Source organism: Misgurnus anguillicaudatus, chromosome 3 (assembly GCF_027580225.2).
Source record: "Misgurnus anguillicaudatus chromosome 3, ASM2758022v2, whole genome shotgun sequence".
Taxonomy (NCBI): domain Eukaryota; kingdom Metazoa; phylum Chordata; class Actinopteri; order Cypriniformes; family Cobitidae; genus Misgurnus; species Misgurnus anguillicaudatus.
Window position 1 is genome coordinate 16,164,298 of NC_073339.2, and position 23,624 is coordinate 16,187,921.

At 35.5% G+C, this 23,624-nt stretch overlaps 3 protein-coding genes and 1 long non-coding RNA gene across 4 annotated transcripts in view; 1 reads left to right on the forward strand and 3 right to left on the reverse strand.

Annotated features, from left to right (window-relative positions):
• Nucleotides 1-23,624, forward strand: part of LOC129444278 (uncharacterized) — a 321,920-nt gene that overhangs the window by 200,125 nt on the left and 98,171 nt on the right. The gene's annotated exons all lie outside the window — the stretch shown is intronic.
• On the reverse strand, nt 124-1,987 carry odam (odontogenic, ameloblast associated). Its single transcript, XM_073859827.1, has 7 exons — nt 1,816-1,987; nt 1,675-1,719; nt 1,253-1,330; nt 914-1,111; nt 651-776; nt 318-398; nt 124-183 (listed from the first exon to the last, which is right to left on the reverse strand). The coding sequence occupies exons 1-7, from the start codon at nt 1,879-1,881 to the stop codon at nt 151-153; spliced, it is 627 nt and encodes a 208-aa protein (XP_073715928.1). The 5' UTR covers nt 1,882-1,987; the 3' UTR covers nt 124-150.
• scpp9 (secretory calcium-binding phosphoprotein 9) lies at nt 5,857-8,589 on the reverse strand. The gene is made up of 9 exons (XM_073860034.1): nt 8,440-8,589; nt 7,397-7,411; nt 7,182-7,319; nt 6,992-7,099; nt 6,836-6,904; nt 6,684-6,749; nt 6,527-6,577; nt 6,410-6,453; nt 5,857-6,118 (listed from the first exon to the last, which is right to left on the reverse strand). The coding sequence occupies exons 1-9, from the start codon at nt 8,587-8,589 to the stop codon at nt 6,079-6,081; spliced, it is 681 nt and encodes a 226-aa protein (XP_073716135.1). The 3' UTR covers nt 5,857-6,078.
• On the reverse strand, nt 10,153-22,448 carry LOC129444267 (uncharacterized). The gene is made up of 6 exons (XM_073862417.1): nt 22,242-22,448; nt 16,566-16,640; nt 15,885-16,184; nt 13,569-13,886; nt 13,208-13,489; nt 10,153-13,084 (listed from the first exon to the last, which is right to left on the reverse strand). The coding sequence occupies exons 2-6, from the start codon at nt 16,618-16,620 to the stop codon at nt 12,723-12,725; spliced, it is 1,317 nt and encodes a 438-aa protein (XP_073718518.1). The 5' UTR covers nt 16,621-16,640; nt 22,242-22,448; the 3' UTR covers nt 10,153-12,722.

A 23,624-nucleotide genomic window follows, 5' to 3' on the forward strand; every position in this document is an offset into this window, starting at 1 on the left:
TCTCATTGGAAAGGTCTCCTTGACAGGATATCTGCAAAAACTAACAAAAAAAGAATACATATATTCATTAAGAGAAAATAAATATAAAATATACATTCATTAAAAAACACCTGATGATATTTTTTACCTTTTTAACAATCATCTGAAGAACTATGGCCCAAACACTGAGAAGCCCGGATGCCCCTGCATTGAGACAGGATGGATAGATTAATAAACATCTATTTTGTTCGTTTTTAATCAAATATGTTTGATTCAAGCAACTACATAGCAGTTTTCTATACACCACAATACAAGTAATAAAAAGGTAGTTGAATTACCTCTACAGGACCAGGACCAGGTCGATCACCACGATAATCAGGTGCAGCAGTTACACTTTGGTCAACGGCATTTCCTCTATTCTGAAATATTGAATTAAAAAAGCCTTAAAGTGTGCCGCTGATAAACTACATCATTAATTTAATAAAACTGAATCCATTTAATCCACAGACTCTCAGGCACAATAGTTTAGCATGTTTTGGTCACGCATGATGCTCTATTGATTTATTGTAAAGCGTCAATTACTTTAATTCATGTGCATTTATTATCATAACAATATAAAGTTCCCCTTATAGGCTAACCAAGATTGTGAAGATGAGAAAATTCTATAGTACCTGGATTGGTTGTGTTGGTTGTTTAGTACCCTGGTCTTGAATATATGGCCCAGTGTTCTGGATGGGTGGCTGCCATACTGGAGTGTTTCTCAAAGGATATAGATTAGTCAAGAAGTATGGAAAGCCCTTTAAACAAAAAAGGAATTTAGGAACACCTGATTCATTTCTTATTCAGCAGAGCAGATGATAATTTTACAATGATCATATTGCAATGAACACACACACATGTTGCTTTTCAGCTCAGTGGGAGTGTGTGTGCCTACCTGGGCGGGGTTCTGTGCTGGTATAGCGCTATTTGGGCCGAGGCGAGATACCGGCTGATCCTGCTGCAATGGGATCAGCTGAGCTGGATTCAACTGGTTTATTTGAGGAGGTAAAAAGGGACCAGGCACTGAAGGGTTAAAGTTCAGCACTTGTGGTGGCTGCTGTTGGAACAGGAAGGGGGGGAGAAATGAGGTACCCTAAGAAAAGAGAAAGAAAATTACAGATAAGATTCAAATTGAGCAATGAACTTAAAATCACAACATTAAGGTATAGTCACACTTGACGCAATTGCAAGGCTGTGCATATCTCTTAGTTTTCTTTGTCATTACTTGAATTACCTGTGCTTGAATTACCTGTCCTTGACCCAAACCAATACCTGCCAAAGTGAGACCATTGAGTCCATTGAAACGCAAAATCTATTAAAAACAGGTGAATAAGTGTTGCTTTATTAAAAGTTTGATCATCAAAAACTGAAAATGTTATACAGTTTCATTTAAGAACTATAAAGGTCAAACTTTCCAATAAGAACAATGAGCAATATGTTGCTCCACCTTTATTCATCTTTGTTATTGTGAGATAATGCCAATACTGTGCATGTTAGTTCATTGTGCATTAAGTAATGTTGACAGTTACAGATTATAAAAATGGATTAAAGGTGAGATTAACACAAATAAATGCTGTATAACTATTGTTCCTTGTTAGCTATGAATAAACTAATATTAATATAATCCAACTTTATTGTAAAGTGTTACCAAGATACCTCGTTACTGTTGCTTGCAATAATTCCAATTTGTGGCTGGTAGATCTGAGAAATGCAAACATAAATTTGTTAATACAAGTACAAACGTAAAACATAAAAAAGCAAAGTATAATGTATTGATTGATTCAGATGTACACTTACAGGAACACAAGAGCAAATGCTGAGGAGACCCACAATGCAAAGGAAAGCCTGAAACTTGATAATCATCTTGATTAGCTATGAATAAAAATCAGCTGAGAAAATATTAAAATCTGATTTAAAAACAGATAAACACAATCTTAACAAATAGATGAAAGTATGATCGAGCACAAGTGCAAACTAATATTGTCTTATCTTCGTTGCTTTTAAACTGCATGGGACTTGCCCATTTATAATGTATGGTTGACTGTAGTTACTGTATGTCATGTCTTTCAAATTACCTGTAGACATATAGTACGTCATTTTGGTTAAAGACTTTAAAACCTGAGCTGGTGTGTGTGTTTGATGACATATTTTGGGGAGTGGTTTTCTAGTCTCGACATTGACTTTATTTTGATCCATAATAGTTATAATAGTTATGTTTTTAAACAAAGCCTTTGGTGGCAGTTCACCAATAACTTACATCACTACTAAGTCATTTATGATATGCTGTTTAATATACTGTGAAAGCTCAGCTAAAGTACATTTTTTGCTAATCTGTTTTGCACATAAACTCATCCTATGACACAATGCAAAGAATAATGTAAAGAACATTTTGTGAAAATATAGCCTTGATATATTTAATATTGACTGAGTAAGGCTAAGCAGATGAAAGATTCAAATTTATGGTTAATATCAGACTTTGATTATTATCAGACTTAAAGGAAAACACCACCGTTTTTCAATATTTTACTATGTTTTTACCTCAAACTTAGATGAATTAATACATACATATATTTTTCCAATGCATGCACTTTTAATCTTTGTACAGCACCTCATGAATGTGTTAGCATTTAGCCTAGCCCCATTCATTCCTATGGCTCCAAACAAAAGTTTTATTTTGTGCCACCATACTTACTTGTGTAACTACTCATGTAACAGTCTTTAAATAGGAAAAACATGGAAGTGTTTAGTGGCTAATAAATTCATCCCCGTTTGGATCCATAGGAATGAATGGGCCTAAATGCTAACATATTCACGACACGCTGTACAAAGATTAAATGCATGCATTGAAAAAAGACAGTTATGTAGTAATTCATCTAAGTTGAGGTAAGAACATAGTAAAACATTGAAAAACGGAGTGTGTTTTCCTTTAAGCCTTAATTTCAGTATAAATCTGCCAAATATACGGTATATAAAAGCTAAAATCTTCAAATGCATGAATCATATTTTGTTCTATTCATAATAAAATTATATAAATTATTTGAAAGCATAAAAACAAATAAGAATAGTTAAACATTATATGTTGTTATTATATTTGTGATAAGTCAATAATGATAAGAAAGTTATTGTAATTTGTGGTATTTCTGAGCCCCAGTTGAGCTTGATCACAGACTAATGATCTGTCTGAGTGAAGAAACATCTGTTCTGTTATTATGGTCTGAGCGAGAATGGAAAAACAAGTTAAACCGATTGAATCATTCTCCTTAAAATAACACTGATAACACACAGCCAAGACCATTCAGTAATCACATGTTTTAAAGGGCTGATAATTCCAGACAAAGGATTTATGGTGAAGATTTATGTGTGCCAGTAGATGGCAATATAATCATGTGTCTTACAGTATAGAAAATGGCCAATGCCTATAATGTTATAACATCTTCCTCACAATAACACAATTCACATCTATATTTCATAAGAGCAATAGAAGGGAAAATAAAGAATTTAACATTTTTATTATATAGTGGTGTAGAGCATGCAAATACATCTCATATTGCCCACAGCATGTCAGTCTTTATGATGACACATGTTTGGCGTTTTTGTGAGGTTTTCTGCCATAATGCCTTTGGTGGTGACACAAATCCTCCTGAAACCACTGTAAATTTGAGTTTTTTGGAGCTTTGCAGCATAAGCTGTTTGCTTTATACACAGAGAATTATGGTCTGAGTAAGTACATCATATATATCCACCAACATGCCGCGATTACATTTACATATATATATACATATAGTTTTATTTTGTGCCACCATACTTACTTGTGTAATAGTCTTTAAATAAGGAAAACATGGAAGTGTTTGGTGGCTTCTAAATTCATTCCTGTTTGGAGCCATAGGAATGAATTGGACTAGGCTAAATGCTAACATATTCACGACACGCTGTACAAAGATTAAATGCATGCATTGAAAAAAGATATAGGTATGTAGTAATTCATCTAAGTTAAGGTAAGAACATAGTAAAATATTGAAAAACTGAGGTGTTTTCTTTTAAGCCTGAATTTCAGTATAAATCTGCCAAATATACAGTATATAAAAGCTAAAATCTTCAAATACATGAATCATATTTTGTTTCTATTCATAATAAAATTATATAACTTATTTGAATGCATAAAAACAAATAATAACAGTTAAAAATAATATGTTGTTGTTATTATATTGGTAATAAGTCAGTAATTATTAGAAAGTTATTGTGATTTATACATATTGGTATTTTTTTTACACTGTCAGAAAAGAATGTGTCAAAATATGTACCCTAGCTATCACTGGGGCTTTATACCCTTTCAAAAAGTACAGCTTTGCACCTAAAACGTTTATATTAGTACTTTAACTATCTTAAAAATATACATTTGTATACATATGTAACTATATGATATATATATATATATATATATATATATATATATATAAGTATAAGTTTGAGGTTGTGGTTCATGCATTCTTCAGTTTGTATAAATTAATACAAAACCTGTAATTCATTTTATTCCGACAGAGATTGTAATTTGGTACAGTATGTAAATGTAAAAGTTCATAATTACTCTTGGTTAATAGTTTTAAAAATTTGATCAAAATATTTCTTTGTTTGCTACATTACAACTTTATTGCATTACAACAAATATCAATTTTAAAGTATGAAGTACTTTAAAAATAAATATCATATATATTTTGACCTTTTTTTCTAAATGCATAAAAGCAAATAAACCTTTTGTGCATTTACATTTAGCTCTGCTATGACTCTTTCTAAGATTATATTAAATAAATTAATTTGGAAACTTTTCATGCAATGGTTATAATTCAATTGTTCATTGTTATTTCATGTTAGTAAAATATGTTTTAATTAAAGAGTCATTACTGAAGAATTACTGTCACACTGTTCATCTCTTTTGTTACTCTTATTTTGAAATATTATGGACTCTTGATTTGTTTTAAGACTTTGATTCAGATTTCACATTACCTACAATTTGTTTCTTTAGTTATTCCTCATATATTTGCATGTATCTAACAGCCTTCTTTTCCTCAGTTCATCATCAGCTCTTGGCATAGCTCAAGTTTGCTTTGTGCTTTCCAAACCATTATTTTGTTTTCAGATTCCTATTATTAAATCCGTCTAATTTGATCCCAACATCAACGCATCTTCAAGACTTTATGAAGTTAAACAATTTCAACTTGTTTTTATAAGTTATGTCAACACTCTAAAAAGAAACGGTGCTAAATAGCACTAAAAGTGGTTCACTGGCATGTAATCATAGGGGAACCATTTTAAGTGCCATATAGCACCTGTGTAGAACCATATGTGGTACTATAGTGGTGCTATATCACGGTTCTTGCTATATAGCACTAAAAATGGTTCCCCTGTGATTATGAGCTTTTAGAGCTATTTAGAATTTTTTTTTTTTTTTTTTTTTGAGTGAACTTATCACAAGTTAAAACCTTGAATTGACTCGACCAAGCTGTTTAAACTTTATGCTGCATTCTTTACAGTGTAGAAATATAAAGATTGTAAGATTGAGGTTGTGGTTTATGTATTCTTCAGTCCGTATATACTTATCCAAAACCTGTAACTCATTTTATTCAGACAGAGATTGTAATTTGGTACAGTATGTAAATTTAAAAGTTCATATTAGTGTTGGTTAATAGTTTTAAACGTTTGATAGAAAGATTTATTGGTTTGCTTTATTCAACTTTATTGCATTACAACAAATATCAATTTTAAAGTATAAAGTTATGTAATTGATACTTCACAGACTGTTTTGAGTTTGTCATTTAAAATGTTTAATAGCACCTCATGAGTTACATATAAACGTGGCACATAGCTTTCAAAAAAATATTCAGTTAGGTGTGGAGAAAAAATGACATTTGTTTTATATAGACTATTCAATTATTCTATATAAACATTCATTAGAAATGTTAGAAATGTTTAGAAAAAAGCATTATACAATAACAATGACTTAAATGCATTAAGTTCACTTATATAAAGAAGACTTTTTTTAATAGGTTAATTGTTGTTATTATTTTAGCAGTTTTTCTGCTGAAAAGAGATGTCTTGAAAGTGCCTGCCAATAGAAACAACCAAATCATTACAATAGAAATATTAAATATTTACATTTTCAGTATTGAAACAAAAAAATAAATCTTCTTAAATGTATGGATTTACATTTAGATTTATTCATTTGGCAGACGTTTCTATCATAAACAACTTGCATTACATTCAGTGCATTACAAGGTATACATTTTTATTAGCATGTGTGTTTCATGACCAACGCAATGGTATAATACTGAGCTAACCGCGGATGATGTTTAAAACACACCTCAGCTATATAAACATGAACTTCACTTAGATTTACCCAACAGTTGTTCCAGGCACAGTAGGGTTCACCTGAGCTGCCATCTGCCGTATACAAAAAGAGTCAGAATTACATTAAAATGTGCATTTAATTGATTTCATTAAGATTAAGATTCACCTGGGTGACTGAGACAGGAGCTCTTGTAGTGAATCGTCTGAAGAATGAACGCTGAGAAAAAGTAAAGAATGACCATTAAATCATTTTAAATTATTAACTCAATTACATTTATTGGAAGAACTTTGAGTTTCTTTCATTCAAAATCTACAAAAAATACCTTAAATCTTATAGTCAGTGGCCCTTGTGGGGCAGCCTGAGTATTTCCAGACGGACTCTGCCCAGCCTAAAAACATTGAGAAATGAGTCTCACACATATGCAATAGTAAAGTGATTTTACAAATGTAGCAAATGTATAAGTTTATTTTGTACCCCCACTTGCTGCTGAGGAGGAATTATAGCTGGTTGATTTTGAGGTGCTCCAATGTAGTACGGAAACCCCTGAATATCAGAACAAAGATTGTAAAGAGATCAGTAAAGTACATTCGACAAAAGACATTCAGTGATAAATATGTTTTAAAGTGCTACCCCATTAGAAGGAAAGTAAGGGTAAACAAACTGAGGTCCACCGTTGAGCGGGCCACCCACAGGTGATGGCTGAAACACATATGGGGGGAGCGCAGCCGGCGGCAAAATCTGTCAGGTACAAAATTAAGACTTTATTTCAGTGGATACACAAAGTGCCACAAGCACCAAAGACAAATTTCTCAGTTCCTACCTGTGTTAATGGTGGCTGTCCTATAACTGCAGGACCACCAGCAAGCACGGGTGGATTCAGACCACCCACCAGAACAGGGTTAACACCATTTACACCAGTAACCAGACCCCCATTCACACCATTGATCAGGCGTAGTTTCTAAAAACATATACAGCTTAAAGCAACACTATAAACGAACTTGTGATTAAAAAGAAATTGACAATGAAATATCTTACCTTGCCTGAAGTGATCTAAATAAAAAAGAATCAATGTTAGCAGCAGATCAGGAATAGGCAAAATATTATAAAGTAACAGGTGACAAAGAATAAAATTATTACTTACATGAGCAATTGTTGTCATAAACAAAAATGTTATAAGAAAAAGCTTCATTGTACAGTCTGAAAAATAGCATTAACAATATTTAGAATAATCATATAAGTATAAATGCAAAAATGCATAATTGTACCTGGAACCCACCTGCTTCTTTCTCTAGTTTTAAGACTAGTAATGATCTGCTCTGGGTTTCCAAAGACCTTTATTCAGATGGATGATCTAGTTCAGCCAATTACAAGTCAGCACTAATCCAGCTTTGTTTATCAGTAGGTTATTAGGAAACGTTAGTCGTGATAATTGTTTTGTTTTTGTCATACAAATATTTAAGGTCTACCACATGGATAACTTTGTCAGCGGGTTTAAATTTTAGGTCTATGACATCATCATGTTCACAGTTAGCACATGTACATTTTAAACACACACAGCTGAGCCATTATATTATGACCACCTGCCTGATATCCTTTAGGGCCTCAAACAGCAGCTATGAGGTAAAGCCATGATTTGACAGGGTTGGCAGCAGGTATCCTGGGGTATCTGGTACCATAAAGTCTTCAGCTGGTCTTCTAGTTCACGTATATATTGCAGGGTGATGGTGGTAATGTAGCGCAAACCTGTTTTTTCAAGTCGAACCACTACTTTTCAATTAAGTTCATGTCAGGTGAATTTGAAGGACAAGGCATAAACAGAAATTCACCAACATGTTCCTCGAATCTCTCCTTGATGATGATGGCATGGCGCATTACCTTGTTGGTAATGGTCATCAATGGCAGCGAACACAGTTGCCATGAATAGGTGCACTTGACACAAAACAATGTTAAGATGCCTGTCGGTGATAGTGAAATTGTGATAACAGCGTCTAAAGTGTCCTAGTCCATCAGTTCATCCAGGTGCCATAGCCCTTTGTTGGTAATCGACGTTTCCATGCTCAACCATCAAAATGATTCACCAGGATTTTTTTGTCGTTAGATGAGCCCACTTTCCTCCGACCATCCACGGCCAAATCACAATGATATTGGGGCCATTTCAGGCAATGTTGGCGATGGTGTGCTGTTAGCATGGGGACCAGGCTGGGTCGTCGTCGGCTATGCAGGGTCATATTCAGCACAACTTTTGAACTACAGTGGCACATGAACAACCTACAAGGCCAATAAATCGCCATGGTATTTTGTTATATAAGAGGTTATCATTAAATGAACATCTTGCAAGTTTTAGAACTGAAAACGTCCTCATTACTAAAATATATAACAGTTTTTGGCACCAAGCAATGAAAACAGTCGGTCCAGGAATGTGCCAATCTATGGCGTTGTAGAGATTTAAATCACCACCTCCAAATTCAAAAGGCAACGACTATTTTCGTAGCACCACCCAGGGGTTCGCGTGACACGTGGGGGCCAAGGGCAAGTCAAACCTTATATTTTTAAACAAGTCCCAGCTCCCGTTGGGAATACAGAGTGTTTGTTTACGGATTAAATTGTAAAGAAACCACAAGTCGATGTTGGATTTGCAGAGAGACTGTGATTAATAAGTAATGTTGTTTCATCAATATCGGATCTGAAAGAAATGGCACAGCAGCCTTATGTGAGTAAATCATTTTATTAGTATGTGTTACTATTGCTTTATAAGAGATCGCTTGGTATGTCCGTGTCTAAACACTTATGTTTTACGGTTTTAATTTAATGAAACATTGAACGATTAATAAAGGTCCAACATACAACATAATATAACTGAAACGTTAGAAATATACAAAGTTAATGATAAAGACACCCATGATATAGATTCTGTTGGACGCTTACCGTGTTGTTTATGGTAATTTAGTCACGTTTGAAAGTTCCTACACTCACAAGCACAATCGAACTATACAAGTATAAGTTAGTGCAGTGGTTCTCAAACTGGGGTCCGGGCCCCATGCAGGGGGGCCGCGAGATGGTGCCAGGGGGGCCCCAGTTTTATGACATTTTATAAAATACATTAATTTATCATGAATTCTGTGAAATTAAACCTAAAAAAATAAGGTTGTATAATTTAATGTTTTGTTTAATTAAAATGTGAAGTTTTAGAGTTTTTTGTCATACATTTTCTTTGGAGGGGGGCGCGAAGGAATGCACTGTACACAAAGGGGGCCGCACGCTGAAAAAGTTTGAGAACCACTGAGTTAGTGATATGGACTTACTGTGTTGTATACGGTAATTTGGTCAAGTCAGGTTTGAAGTTTTGTTTTTACTTCATTATAAGCATTGCCATTTATGTCATCTCTAGCACCCAGACCCTCAAACATGTGTGTGTTCGGATGGAATTTTTTTACACATTAAGGTTTTAAAAACATTTCCCCACATGTAATGACAGGAAATTAAGTTATCCAATCATAGCAGTGGGCGTTTACGTCCAGGTCTTCAATGCGGCCCGCCCATCAAAACAGAGCACTTCTCCAGAGAGCCTCAGAACCATGTTACAAAATAGCCTATTACTAATTGCTTTTGATCTTTTTGAATGTAAAAATATGCGGACATCATAAGTAGACCTCAGGCAACAGTAAAAAAAATAAAAACAACAGTTTCATTGCCCCTTTAAGCTATTCTGTTAAAATTGATTTATTGAAGTAGCTGTGGTGCATGGGTCTTACAAATTTGTGAAGTTAGACACTTTAGTAATACACAACATGAAATGTTCACATTATTCTTTATTTTATTTTGATATATAAGTTTTAAAAAGATCGTAATTAAATGATATTTGATCATGGTTGCTGTATGTTCTTTTTTTATACAATATTTGACACAAACATTAAAACATGTTAAAACAAAAACTTAAGTGTTCAGTTCACATTCTAAGTATCAGTCTATAATAAAAAGATAAAAAAGTGCAAAGCATTTGCAAAAGACAGAGCATGTAAAGCAGCCATATAAAAAGGGTACCACAGAAAAAACATTTCTTCCTGAGATAAGCTAGCATAATAAGTGTTCTGTCACAGTATTTTTGGATTTAACTGTATACAATTTTCCACACTGGCACAGTTGTAGTACTTTTATCAAACAACAAAAATGTTTTTTACCATCAAATATGGTAATCTTGAGGTTAAAAATACAATGCTAAAAATATAGTATTTCTATAACCTTTATAAGAACAACACACATTTATCAACAATACTGTAAATGTGCCTGTTATGGCCAGCAGGCAAATTTTCAACTGCAGTCCTACTAAGAAAACCACAGGGTCCTATAGAGAAAACCTACAAAGAAAATCACAAGCCTATAGGATCCTAAAGAGTTTGAAAAAAAATTATTTGTTTTAAAGGGGACATTCCATGAAAATCTGACTTTTTCCATGTTTAAGTGCTATAATCAGGGGTGCCGCTAGCAATTTTGGACCCTATGAAAGAATAGGAGGTCGGTCCCCTACCATACCCATTTCGCACCAAACATACAATGTAAACTAGATATTAAAAATCTTTCTCTGCAATTTAATAATACTGACCTATTTCTTTTATATTATTTTATAAAGCTTTTATTTTGACCACTATTTGACCAGTATTTATAGAGACATTAGCCTCTTTCACACAGTAATTCTGGTAAATTACCATGAATTTACCAGAATGAATTTACCAGTAAATACAAAAATGTGCTGTTCACACACGCAGTGGCGTTCCGTTATTTTACCAGTAAGACATCATTCACACATCAGTATCAAAATACCGGTAAATTCGTTGAGAAAGCGGAAGTACCTGTAGCACGCGGCGAGCTCAGTGTTGTATTTGTAAACAATCCATGTCGTTCATATCCACGGTCCGTATTTTGTTGTTTTCACGTCTGTGGTAAACAGTCGCGAAGTTGCTCATGACCAAACAACATAGAATGAGACGACGTCAAACCGAAAATGCGCTTTTAACAACAGTACAGGGCGTGCTAAGGACGTCGGCAATTCGGCGGTCAGCTGTTTTTATCAACTTTGGTGAAGAAATGTGGACGTAAACTGCAGGTGTGCTCAACTTTCAAGCAGCATGTGTGTGTCGTCCGTTCTAAATGCCGGTAATCCTATTTCGTTCACACACAGCGCTTACCGGTAAATTACTGGTAATCTTACAACCTGTCTTACTGGTAAATTGGGAGCACTGATTTACCGGAAAGGTTCTGTTCACACATGATCTGTTAACTGCAATTTACCAGTAAATTACCAGTAAAGACTGTATGTGTGAAAGGGACTATTGTCTTGCAGCTAAGATAATTTATTGTGCAAGTGTAAACTTAATTGAATACAGTACCGTAATCAAATATTCTGAGAAAATGCAACATTCTTAATTAAAGATTAAGATAAGTGTGACCATGCCGGTGAAAACCCAGCTGAAGTATTTATTTGTGGTTTACTGTTTTCTACATAAATAATCCTAAATAATGTAAAGAACATTTTGTGAAAATATAAATGTAATGCCATGTCAGCGATTGAAATCATAGTGAAATTAATTCTTGAAATCAAACTGTGATGCTCTTTATCTCACAATAAGATAAGAGACTTTAGTCTGATTTTCACAGGCAGTCTTAGTAACATACTGTATACTTTGTACACACACCAATAAAATTGTAACATTTTAAAATGGCAAACAACAACAGTGTCTGAATGGGGCATTAGAATCGTCCTAATCCCCCCCCCCTTACAGCACCCCTGGCTATAATTGGGACCCCAGTGCGTCTACCAACCCATAACACACGGAAAATAGCAAACTTGTAACATTGTTTTACTAAGCCTCTCTCTCTGCAAGCATGTGAAAAAAATAGGACATTCAGATTTCATTCCCCGCGTGACGTCGTATGGGGATCTTATTATAATAATACCGCCCCTTCCTGCACTATCCAACCACGACGCCGCCATTTAGTGCGAGAGACTGAGAGAAAGAATGACTGAAAGCACAACGGATCTGTATCACATACAGTACAGTCTTATAACTTTAAGTTTTAATTGTCTTTTGTAAATGTTAAAGATGAGGATTGTCTTAGTGCGAGAGAATTTGTTTCTCTGAATTTTAAAATAAATATGAGGATTAATGCACTGCACGAGACAGGGTGACATTGTACAATAAATTATCTACGGGGTATTTTGAGCTAAAACTTCACATACAATCTTTGGGGATACCAGAGACTTATTTTACATTTTGTAAACAGGGGCTTGGAGTGTCTCGTTTAAATTTCCCTGATTTCCTATGAAAAGTGCTTCCTTAAAGTATTCCAAGTAAACAAAACAATCCTATTCATTCTCAAGTCCGTCAAATGCTTCCTCCTGCTTCTCAGTAATAATCCCAATCTCAGGACTGGTCTCCTCTACAGGTGTGTGTACGACATCAGGTTGCTCCGAAATACCTTGGCTGGTCTCTTCCTGTTGCTCCAAAATACCTTGACTGGTCTCTTCCTGTGATAATCCAATGTTTGCTGGTTCTCTCAGCGGCTCCAACTCCGACTGGCGAGCGTTAAAATATACAGGTATTTGCCGTTGATCTGACTTTCTAAGACATTGACACAGAAGAAAGAGGCCAGGAATCACAACAATCACAACAACCACGAACACCGATATGATGACACCTGAGATAAGGTAATGCCTCTGTTCCACATCTGTAGACAACACAAATAGAAATAAACAGTTGTGAATGTCAAAGCTTAAGCTAAATGTTGGTACACTGAAATACACAGATCTGTAATAAACAATAAATAAAACATCAGCTGGTTCAAAATTACCTTTCACAGTGACGGTGCAGACACTTATGATTTTATCCATGTTGTCCTTCACAGTAAATTTTCCATTATCAGAGGATGACAATTCACTTAGCACAAGAGAGTCATTCATAATAGACACTCTGTGATTGTATTTAGGGTCACACGTAGAGGTGCCCCTGTGCACCCCGCAGACTGGGATCTCAACCCCCTCAGAATCGGTGAAAGTTACTTTCACGTTATCCAAGCTGAATAGATTAAGGGTCAGCTCATCACCCACCTTTTTCTCATAGCTGCTTTTATGAGCTGAAAAAGTTGAACGTGAAATCAACATTTGTCTTTTTTTTTTAAGAAAAAAACACAATAAGAATAAACATTCATATACCTTTAACAGTTAGCTGGACAGCTCCTGGATGCCCCTGTTTGTCTGATTTGTGATAGCACAGGTATAAACCGATATCTGATGGTGTGACCCTGGATATATTAAGAGAAAGATCCCCAGCCTTGTAATGATTTAATGAAACGGAGGACCTCTCTTCGAAACCTGAACCATAGTGAACAATTCCATTTTTGACTTCTACAACCATTTGCTCTTCCCTTTGCCAGAGGATGTTCACGTCTTCATCAACAATGCGTTTCTCTGTACGTGCATAGCAGGGTAGTGTCACATTGTCTCCGACTGAGGCATTCACAGCACTGGGTACTAAACATTGGAAAGGCACAAAACACAGGTCAGGTTACACCAAATAGTGGGTAAGCACCTAATGTTGCCAAACAACTGTTCACACAAAAATTAACTTAACTGAATTTGGTCATATGAGTAGGCTAAATTATAATATCTACACACCGATTATTAGATACACAAGTTGATCTACACACAAATTGGGAAAGGACAATTTGGGATATTCAATTTACCTAATCTGCATGTCTTAAAGGAATAGTCTACTCATTTTCAATATTAAAATATGTTATTACCTTAACTAAGAATTGTTGATACATCCCTCTATCATCTGTGTGCGTGCACGTAAGCGCTCGAGCGCGCTGCGACGCTTCGATAGCATTTAGCTTAGCCCCATTCATTCAATGGTACCATTTAGAGATAAAGTTAGAAGTGACCAAACACATCAACGTTTTTCCTATTTAAGACGAGTAGTTATACAAGCAAGTTTGGTGGTACAAAATAAAACGTAGCGCTTTTCTAAGCGGATTTAAAAGAGGAACTATATTTGATGGCGTAATAGCACTTTTGGGAGTACTTCGACTCGCCTGAAAAGTCCGCTCCCCTTCTCACTCTGATAATGGGAGAGGGAGGGTGTTACTGCGCCGAGTCGAAGTACTCCCAAAAGTGCTATTACGCCATAAAATATAGTTCCTCTTTTAAATCCGCTTAGAAAAGTGCTACGTTTTATTTTGTACCACCAAACTTGCTCGTATAACTACTCGTCTTAAATAGGAAAAACGTTGATGTGTTTGGTCACTTCTAACTTTATCTCTGAATGGTACAATTCAATGAATGGGGCTAAGCTAAATGCTATCGAAGCGTCGCAGCGCGCTCCAGCGCTTACGTGCACGCACACAGATGATAGAGGGATGTATCAACAATTCTTAGTTAAGGTAATAACATATTTTAATATTGAAAATGAGTAGACTATTCCTTTAACACTGTGGGAAAAATCAAAGTATCCAGCGTAAACCTACACTGACACAAGGAGAACATACAAACTTGACACAAAAACACTTTCTAATTTAAGACAGGGGTAGCTGCAGCTTGGAGTAATGGGCGTGCCGAAAGGTAAGGGCGTGTCAAAAGGTAGGGGGCGTGTTGAAAGGTTTCCTTCTGGCAACTGCGTTGAAAAATAAATAAATGGTTTCTGGTTAAAACGGTATCTGTTTTGCTTAATTACTTAATGTAAAGTAACAGAAGGTTATTACAGTTTTTACTCCTCTATTTTATAATTATGTGGTAAGTGTTTTATCAAACATATATTTGTTTTTATCCAGCAAAAATGTTTTAGTTTGTATGCACTTAAAATGGAAGTACAAAACAACTACATTTGAAATCAGTTCAAAACAGTACAAAATTACTAATTGTATAATGTAGTAACCAATACAATTGTAATAGACACTAAAACAGGTTATTTCTAAATGATGAACAACTAGTGTGACCCTAATAGTGTCAGTATACATTTTCATCTTTAATAATAATTGTAATTCGTTTTTTATGATTTATTTGATTGACTGGTGCACTTTAAGCCCTAAACAATGTCGCGGTGATGATGACGTCATGTAACCCATGCCATGCAGATGTTAAGAAGCTATATATAAATGTAACATTCTCAATATCATTATCAGTAATTTTACAGTGAAAGAAAGATATTTGGTCTTATATAATTATTTGTTGTCGAATGGTGATTAAGTTTATGGCTAGCTTATATTCAGAACTGGAACCTCTCGCATCCATTGTAAAGACACCCCAAACCTTTTGGCACGCCCCCTTCCTTTCCTACCTTTCGGCACGCCCACAGCTCCAGCCTGCAGATATCCCTACTAGCCTAATTCAGACGAGGCTCAAACCGTGGTCCATCTTGCTGTGAGGCAATAGTGCTACCCACTAAGCCAGTTATTAACGTATATGTGTTTGATGTGTATATGACATATTATACAGGAGTCAGGACATTAAACTTATAATTTGAGAACCTACCAAAAACTTCCAAGTGAACACTACAGGAAAACTTTGAACCACAGCTTGCCTCATACCAGCCTTGATCATTGAACAGAACAGGATGTATGGTGAGAGACATGTTTTCAGATGAGAGGCTTGCTCTTCCCTTAAAGCCATCTCCTTCTGTACAGTTATCCTGGAGACATCTTAAAACCTCCAGATTTTTACTGTTAGCTTCAAAAAATGTCCATAAGATTTCTTGGTTGCATGTCGAGTTACAACTGAGAACTGCAGTGTCCCTCACATTCACAGCAACAGGGATTGCAGCCCGAAGCAGCTCTATCAGGGAAAAAGGCATTGCATTCAAAAGTAGTTTTAGATAAATGTACTCACTGTTAAACAAATGATCTGGGGTGGTTTACCGTACAGGGATCAACTTAAGCCAGGACTAGGCCTTATTTAAATTAGGATAAATTAGCATTTATCCTAATTAAATTAGCATTTTTAAAAGCATAATTTATAAATAAACACTACTGGTGTGCATCTTAAGTCACAACACTTGCATCGGTATATATTAAGATATATATTAAGATATAACTTAACATTTAAGTTAGTCTGGGACTAGGCTTAAACCCTGTCTCAGAAACCACCCCATAGAGTTTAAAACTGGGATTGTTGATCACAATATAGACATAAAAATTCAAAATAAACAGATCTCACCTAAGAGCAATATAAAAAAGACTCTTAATGGTCTCCAAAGTGTGCCAGAGGACATCGTTGTTGGTTAAATGGTCTCTGAAATTGGAGTATTCATTAGGGCACAATTAAAAAGAACACTTTTTGTTTGTTTATTGATTTACTTAATATGTGTAAAAAACTTTACACATAAAAATGATGAATCATTTTTAAAATCTTAATAATACTACAAGAGTTGAATTCTTAATATCCATATACACATTAGAATAAGGCAGCACAGTTTCTAGAATTTTTTATAAAACTATGTAATATTTATATATATAATATACTTTACATAGATATATATTACATTAATGCTACTCTTCATTGTTACATGAATGGATGGATGGTTCAAACAGGTATTTTAAATTATTAAGGATCAATAAATAAATACTGATGCGACAAACATAAAAAATGACATTTGTTTATGACGGATGATTTTATTTATTAAAATTTGATTTTATAGACTGATCACTGATCTACATAAATGACTGGATTTCTCATGACATCACAATTGTGAAGCCGTGAATTGTGAACCGTGCTGCCATATTGGTATGCCCAAACATTCTATTAAATCAATGGATGTTAGCAGATTTTAATGATAAAACATCCCTTTATTAGTCTCCGTTTTTACATCTGAAGTCTCCCTGTACATTATTAGAACGCAAACGTCCTAAGCATAGTTATTTACTGAAAGTTGTACATTTGGTTTTTAAATAGTAAGTTACTATAAATTAATCTTCATTATAGTATTAGACCGCAGCATATATTAATGACAAACGTGCTCATTCTGAAATCTAAATAAATAATCATGCTTTGTACTGTATGTGCATGCAATAATTTGCTGGTTTTGTAATTATGTTAAGTTACCTAAACTTATTCAGAAAACTAACGCTGACTGTGTAGCTTCATGTCAAAAAACGTTATTTATAACCGTGTCATTAACAAAAATGCAGCAGACACACTCACCTTAACTTTTTTTGCCCGATTAAAACATAAACATTGGAAATAACCCAGAAGAAACAATTAAATTTCGTGCACATAATCACATATCCTAAAATTGAATCTTGTGTGGCTGATACACTGTAAACCGGTTGAGTTTAGATCACGATTTTGAATGTAAGTCAATGACACCCTCTGCCGGTTGGGCATACCAAGATGGCCACTCAAACTCTTTTTTATTCAATCAATCATATTCAAAAAAAAAAAATTACATTAGCCAGGGGATGAAAAAAAAGAAAAATGAAATAAAAACATTGAAATGCTTACATACATTAATACATATCTTGTTTGGCCACTCGAACTCTGCGATGGCTTCACCTCACGCTGTTAAAAATGTTAGCATTCTATGCCCAATCCAGTCATTTATATAGATCAGTGGTGTGCTTGCGCTGTTAGATGGGTTCGTGTTGAAGAGCTGCTAATAAGGTATTTTATTCACATAATGTTCGCTCTCTAGACATGTCATATACAGGGCTCTCAAGTTTTACCAAAAGTTTGAAGTGAGATTACATCTGTCAGGGAGGGGGTATTTGCGTCAGCGGTCCCTCGGCCCCACCCAATTCTCAAGTTTTTGCTAACAGTTTAATTTTACCTAATGTTTTTTAAACAAATCATTAATGAGCACCATTGACCTCCATAGTATTATTTTTATTTCTATGGAAGTGAATGGGGCTCATTAAAGGTTTGGTTACAAACATTCCTCAGAATAAGTTCCTTCGTGTTCTTCAGAACAAAGATATTTATACAGGTTTGTAACAAGAGTGGGAAAATGATGACAGAATTGTTATTTTTGGGTGAACTATCCCTTTAAAGTGCCCTATTTTCACATACTAGTTTTGTACATAGTATACCAAAACAAAAATTTGTTAGTACTTAAGATAATCTTAAAAACATAGGTGTCCTTTTCTGTGTTATTTTGAGATGCTATGAATATGAACTGAAATGCATTTAACATACTATCTCGTATTACAAAAATTGTATGCCATATGTAAACTTTCATACAAAGATTTGTTCAAATGTATTACAAGTGGTACCTTAATACATTTTTAAATTACATTTTAGCATATTTCATACTAAAGAACAAAAAAAATGTAGGCTATATTAAGTACAAAATTTGTACATGAAAATAAAGCACTTTAAGTAGATTATGGAATTTTACTTTTAACTTGAGCTTACTGTACACATACAGTATTACAGAACATTTAATGATAAAAGGGCAATAATAATGAAATGCATCTTTATTACATTAATTTCAGGAACTAATATTTTTCTTAGTTTCAGGTAACTAAAGCTTCTGGTTGCAAAGCTGTTGGAGTTTTTGACTGAATCAATAATAATTTAGCACGAATTTGGCTTTATTCCCCAATATTAGCTTTCACTGTCTTTGATCAAAGGCAATGATTTCGTCAAGGAATCGTAAAATCAAAATGCTTTAAAAAATGGGTTCTATCTACCGCATTCGTCGGATCTTGCTCATCCAACCTCCATTCCGTTAAAGGGATAGTTCACTTTAAAATTGAACTAATGAAAATTCTTTTACTCATCCTCATGCTGCTCCAAACCTGCATGAATTTCTTTTTTCTGATAAACACAAAAGAAGATATTTTGAGAAATGATGGTAAACACACAGCAGATAGTGACCATTGACTTCCATAGTAGGAAAAAAATATTTCGGAAGTATTGTGATAAATGATGAAGAAAATATTTTGATAAATGATGGTAAACAGTACCCTTTGAATTCCATCATATTGTATTCATACTATGGAAGTCAATGGTCACCATCCGCTGCCTGTCCACCACAACCTCTCAAAATATCCTCCTTTGTGTTCATCAGAAAAAAAGAAAACCATACAGGTCCAGAACAACATGAGGATGAGTAAATGATGACATAATTTTCATTTTAAAGTGAACTATCCCTTTAAATGCATCTTAGTAATGAACGTGCTTGCAGCGGGATTATATCACTTAACCAGAAACAACTCCTTATTTCTTACTGATTGCCTAATAGGATGCATTAATAGGTGTGTATGACTTCATGAGGCCAAAGTAGGGTTGCCAACTGTCCCATATAAGCCGGGACGTCACGGATGTTGAGCCTAATTTATTTGTCCTGTACGGGACGTCCAGTGTCCTGTTTTTTGACTGCTACCATAATCTTACCAGTGACTGATACAACAGGCTTCAACTTCATGTGGCGCCACAACGACAGGCATATAACATCAAAATCCCGCGAGAGGGATTCGAGAAATCCTACAGAAGCCACTATCGAAATGCTCTCGCGGTACTATGATGTCATCCACTGTCAGTCCTCGCGGTGCCACAAGCAGCAGCAGTGCTGATCACGACACCTTTTATCCAATCACAGATCCCCAGCACATTTAGTACACGTTTAAGAGGGTCAAATAATAAGATTTTATGTTTGCATTTTTATATAGTCCGTTACTTAGCTGTTTGCATAATATCGGCATAGTTACAAATTTTGGTCTCAATTCTGAAGAGATCGCTGATCCAGACCTGCCTAAAACGCATCAATCTAAAGAATTTAATCATTTTCAACTTTACTAGGACATTTTGGTGCTTCTGATTCACATACTGTAAGTGTGTTTTAATTTATGTTTTTGATGTTGACCTTGTAAGACGACCACATTTTATAGAATCTATGTTTGTTTAGTTTGTCACAAGATTAAAATGATGGGGATAACGTTTTATTTACCTTTAGTGCCGTAGTCCCAAGTGTTTTGTTTTAGACAGGTAAAGTTAACTTAATGGTTCAAAAGTAGCCTAAGGGCGCAGTCACACCAAAAGCGCTTTAAACGCTTGCAAACGCAAGGCGCGACGCACTGCCTTTTTTAAAAAAAGAGCAGTGCAGCCCGGCTTTTCATATTGCTAAGCAACCACCGAGTCAGCTGTCTTGTCAATCAAATATTGAAGCGTGACCGCTCTTTTGCTGTTAACTGTCATATTAGCAGAAACTTTAAAAAGAGGACGCTTGCTCTGACCTTGTTTGAGGGTGAGAGGTGCACAAACACGCAGGAGAGAGTGAGCGAGTGGAGTCCGGTTCTTCAAAGCAACTGTAAACTTCCTCACCACAACGTAAGGCCCGCCTCTCCCCTCATTCGATTGGACAATGGAAAACGCGAATGACGTCAGGCGCCTCTCCGCTCTCAGCGCTCCTTCAAAAACGCGTGCGCGGCAGGCGGCAGAAAACCGCAAGGCGCTCGGCGCGCAAACGCGCCCTGCCCATAGAATAGGCTTGTTTGAGATGCAGCTTGCCTTGCCTGAAATTCAGACGAGAGCAGACGGCTGCAGTGAGGGGAGGAGTGAAAAAAGAGCTTTTAAGTCAGACATTTCACCAATCTCGCAGTCCAGTCGACTACAAACGTCAGCATAGGCAGAGATCACGTTCGCGTATTTTATCGCGGATTAAATAGATGCAACTTAAATACCAATAAATTCATTTACATAAAGATGTTTATAAGGAGAATCAACGAAGGTGAACTGTTCGTTACTGGAAAATGTTACTTAGTAAATGTTGGGATGAATAAATCTAGTGGTAATACAAATTCGTTTCAGTTGTGTGAAATATAAACAGCTCACAGTACAAATAAATCAACACCAATACAGAAGTTTAGAGGAATTCATAAAAAATATAAATGTCATAGTAAAGAACAACTGAATTAATATAAAAACTACTAACTTACAGGAATGAGAGTTTTTAGAATTAACAAGTCATCAGCTGACATAACCTGGCCAATGAGCATTAAGCTGTGTCGTCAGCAAGTCTTTTCCCATTGTTCTTTTCATCAACGCAATCGGTGGAGAGCAACTGCGCTCGGCTGTAGAATCCGACGAGCCCGCCTCTCCATCGCGAGAATTATTTTGCACACGTCAGCGTGACATCAGAGCAAGTCGGACGTAAGTCGGACACTTTTCTAACCGACATGCATCTTGCGCGGATCACCGGTGATCGATTCTGCGCAGAATTTGCTCATCTCAAACAAGCCTAATATCATTCAAAAAAGGCGCCTGCAACTGCCATAAACGCTTTTGGTGTGACTGAGCCCTTACTGTGTTAAAAGTAGGCTACCTGCTGCAAATTAACAAATTATTAATAAACCTACCATGTATGTTCCCAGGGCATAAGAGTTATAAATTAATATTTAATTAGGAGATTAGTTATCATTTTAATAAATGGCATAAATACACTCTATACAAAACCATATACGCACTGCTGCGTATGCCAAAGAGTATGATGAGGCGCTGCAAAAAAAGAATAAGTGGATGACATCGGAGTAACGCGAGAGCGATTTGAATCAAATCAGCCTTCTCCGCAAGATTTCTCGCGAGACTCTGATGTAATCTGCTTGTTAGTTCTTGCTTCGCTGTGTACAGTTGAGCACACTTAAAGCTCGAAGCAGCTGAACTCGACAGAACTGCCCTGCGTATGTCTGCGCCTCATTAATTCTATATAGCAGGACAATATATCTCTTACTTCTCAGCGTGAGAAATACAAGGTGTGTCTCACGGTGAATGCGTGAGACTTGAGAGCCCTGCATAAAGGTTGAAGTCTGTCGAGCTCATTGATTCAGTTCAGTTCCATTTAATTCCAACCGTTAACGTTACTCCTGATCGGAAGTTTAATATTAAATGTGTACTTACCCTTAAACTTAAAGCTTAATGGTGCATTAATTGTGACTTAAATTACGCCCCTCTTTACTTCAGAAATACGCTAAATCGAAACTACGCAGATTGATGTGACACCGGTCGCCCTTTGTTTTTACTTTTCTTCTTGTTTGTGGCGGGTAGGACCAACGTTAAGGTGCATCGCCACCTATTGTGTTGGAATGTGAACCACAGTGTGTGCCCAGTGCCCACAAAAAAAACTAGATTCTCTGAATCAATCCTGCACTGTAAAAATACGCCTCATTTCTGTATTTTATGTTACCTTAACGAAAATATTAAGTTTTAACTTGATTCGATATGTTATGTCAACTTTTCACAAGCCAAAACTAGTAGGTTGAATTGACCTGCAAAACCAAATTGTTTTAGCTTCACGCTGCATTTTTACAGTGTGTTATCTTTAAATAATCAAATAACTCTCCAAAGCCATAAGTGATTATATTCTTAAGGTTCAAGTCATCAAATTCCACTATTCTAATTTCACTTTTCGATGTTTCCCATTCCTCAATATACTTTTGACAAAATCAACTGACATGCTACTGACTATGTCCCACAGTAGCCTACTCACATAATGCAGTTTTATTAAAACCTATTAAGCTTAGTATGTCCAACTCTTGTTAAAATATTCTCATCATTGGTGCTTTTTTTAGAAACCCCCTGCTGAAAAAACCAGCAAGACCAGCATATGTTGTGTTTTGGTGCTGGTTTGTTAGTGAACACCAGCTAAACCAGCATTAGCACCAGCTAAACCAGCACCAAACCTGTACTTGCACCAGCATATCATGCTGGTCATACCAGCAAATATGTTGTGACCACCAGCTAAACCAGCATCAAACCAGAATAGACCCACATAATTCTATGCTGGTTTGATGCTGTTTTTTTTTCAGCAGGGCCCTCATCGCTTCATAAATCTCGTTGATTTTTATAAAGATGACTTCCTGTGTTTCCTATGTTGCCACTAATACAGTATATCTTTAAATTATTCCTTTTGCCTCCTGTTAAGAGAAATAAACATACTTATTTTATCTTCAAATGCCTGCTTTGCCAATTCATCTGCTTTTTCCATTACTCTTTACCCCTATGTGAGCTGGTATCCACATAAACATTATCAATGTTTATATTTTTTAAATCTATACAGACATTTATATATGGATTATATTTTTACTATGAGATGTGAAAGATTGCAGTGACTTTAATCTGTGCAAAGAACAACCTTTTTGACTTGATAATCCTCTATCCATTGTAAAGCTGTTGTTATTGCCATCATTTCTACAGTATATACAGTAGATGATCCAAAGAACCTGAAGTACAGAAACTGAAGTAGCACCATAGCTTTCCCAATCCTAACTTGAATTTGCCTTT

What these genes read in the sequence shown, in the direction of transcription:
- LOC129444267 (XM_073862417.1), bottom strand. Translation starts at nt 16,620, where the DNA reads ATGTCCTCTGGCACACTTTGGAGACCATTAAGAGTCTTTTTTATATTG. An exon ending in CTTTTTTATATTGCTCTTAG is followed by an intron (nt 16,185 to 16,565) that starts GTGAGATCTGTT and finishes TTTCCCTGATAG; the next exon opens with AGCTGCTTCGGGCTGCAATC. An exon ending in CTGCACCGTCACTGTGAAAG is followed by an intron (nt 13,085 to 13,207) that starts GTAATTTTGAAC and finishes TGTTGTCTACAG; the next exon opens with ATGTGGAACAGAGGCATTAC.
- scpp9 (XM_073860034.1), bottom strand. Translation starts at nt 8,589, where the DNA reads ATGACCCTGCATAGCCGACGACGACCCAGCCTGGTCCCCATGCTAACA. An exon ending in CTCCTCAGCAGCAAGTGGGG is followed by an intron (nt 6,750 to 6,835) that starts GTACAAAATAAA and finishes CAATGTTTTTAG; the next exon opens with GCTGGGCAGAGTCCGTCTGG. An exon ending in GTGCCTGGAACAACTGTTGG is followed by an intron (nt 6,119 to 6,409) that starts GTAAATCTAAGT and finishes TTCTATTGGCAG; the next exon opens with GCACTTTCAAGACATCTCTT.
- odam (XM_073859827.1), bottom strand. Translation starts at nt 1,881, where the DNA reads ATGATTATCAAGTTTCAGGCTTTCCTTTGCATTGTGGGTCTCCTCAGC. An exon ending in TTGCAAGCAACAGTAACGAG is followed by an intron (nt 1,331 to 1,674) that starts GTATCTTGGTAA and finishes TGTTTTTAATAG; the next exon opens with ATTTTGCGTTTCAATGGACT. An exon ending in AACCAACACAACCAATCCAG is followed by an intron (nt 399 to 650) that starts GTACTATAGAAT and finishes TCAATATTTCAG; the next exon opens with AATAGAGGAAATGCCGTTGA.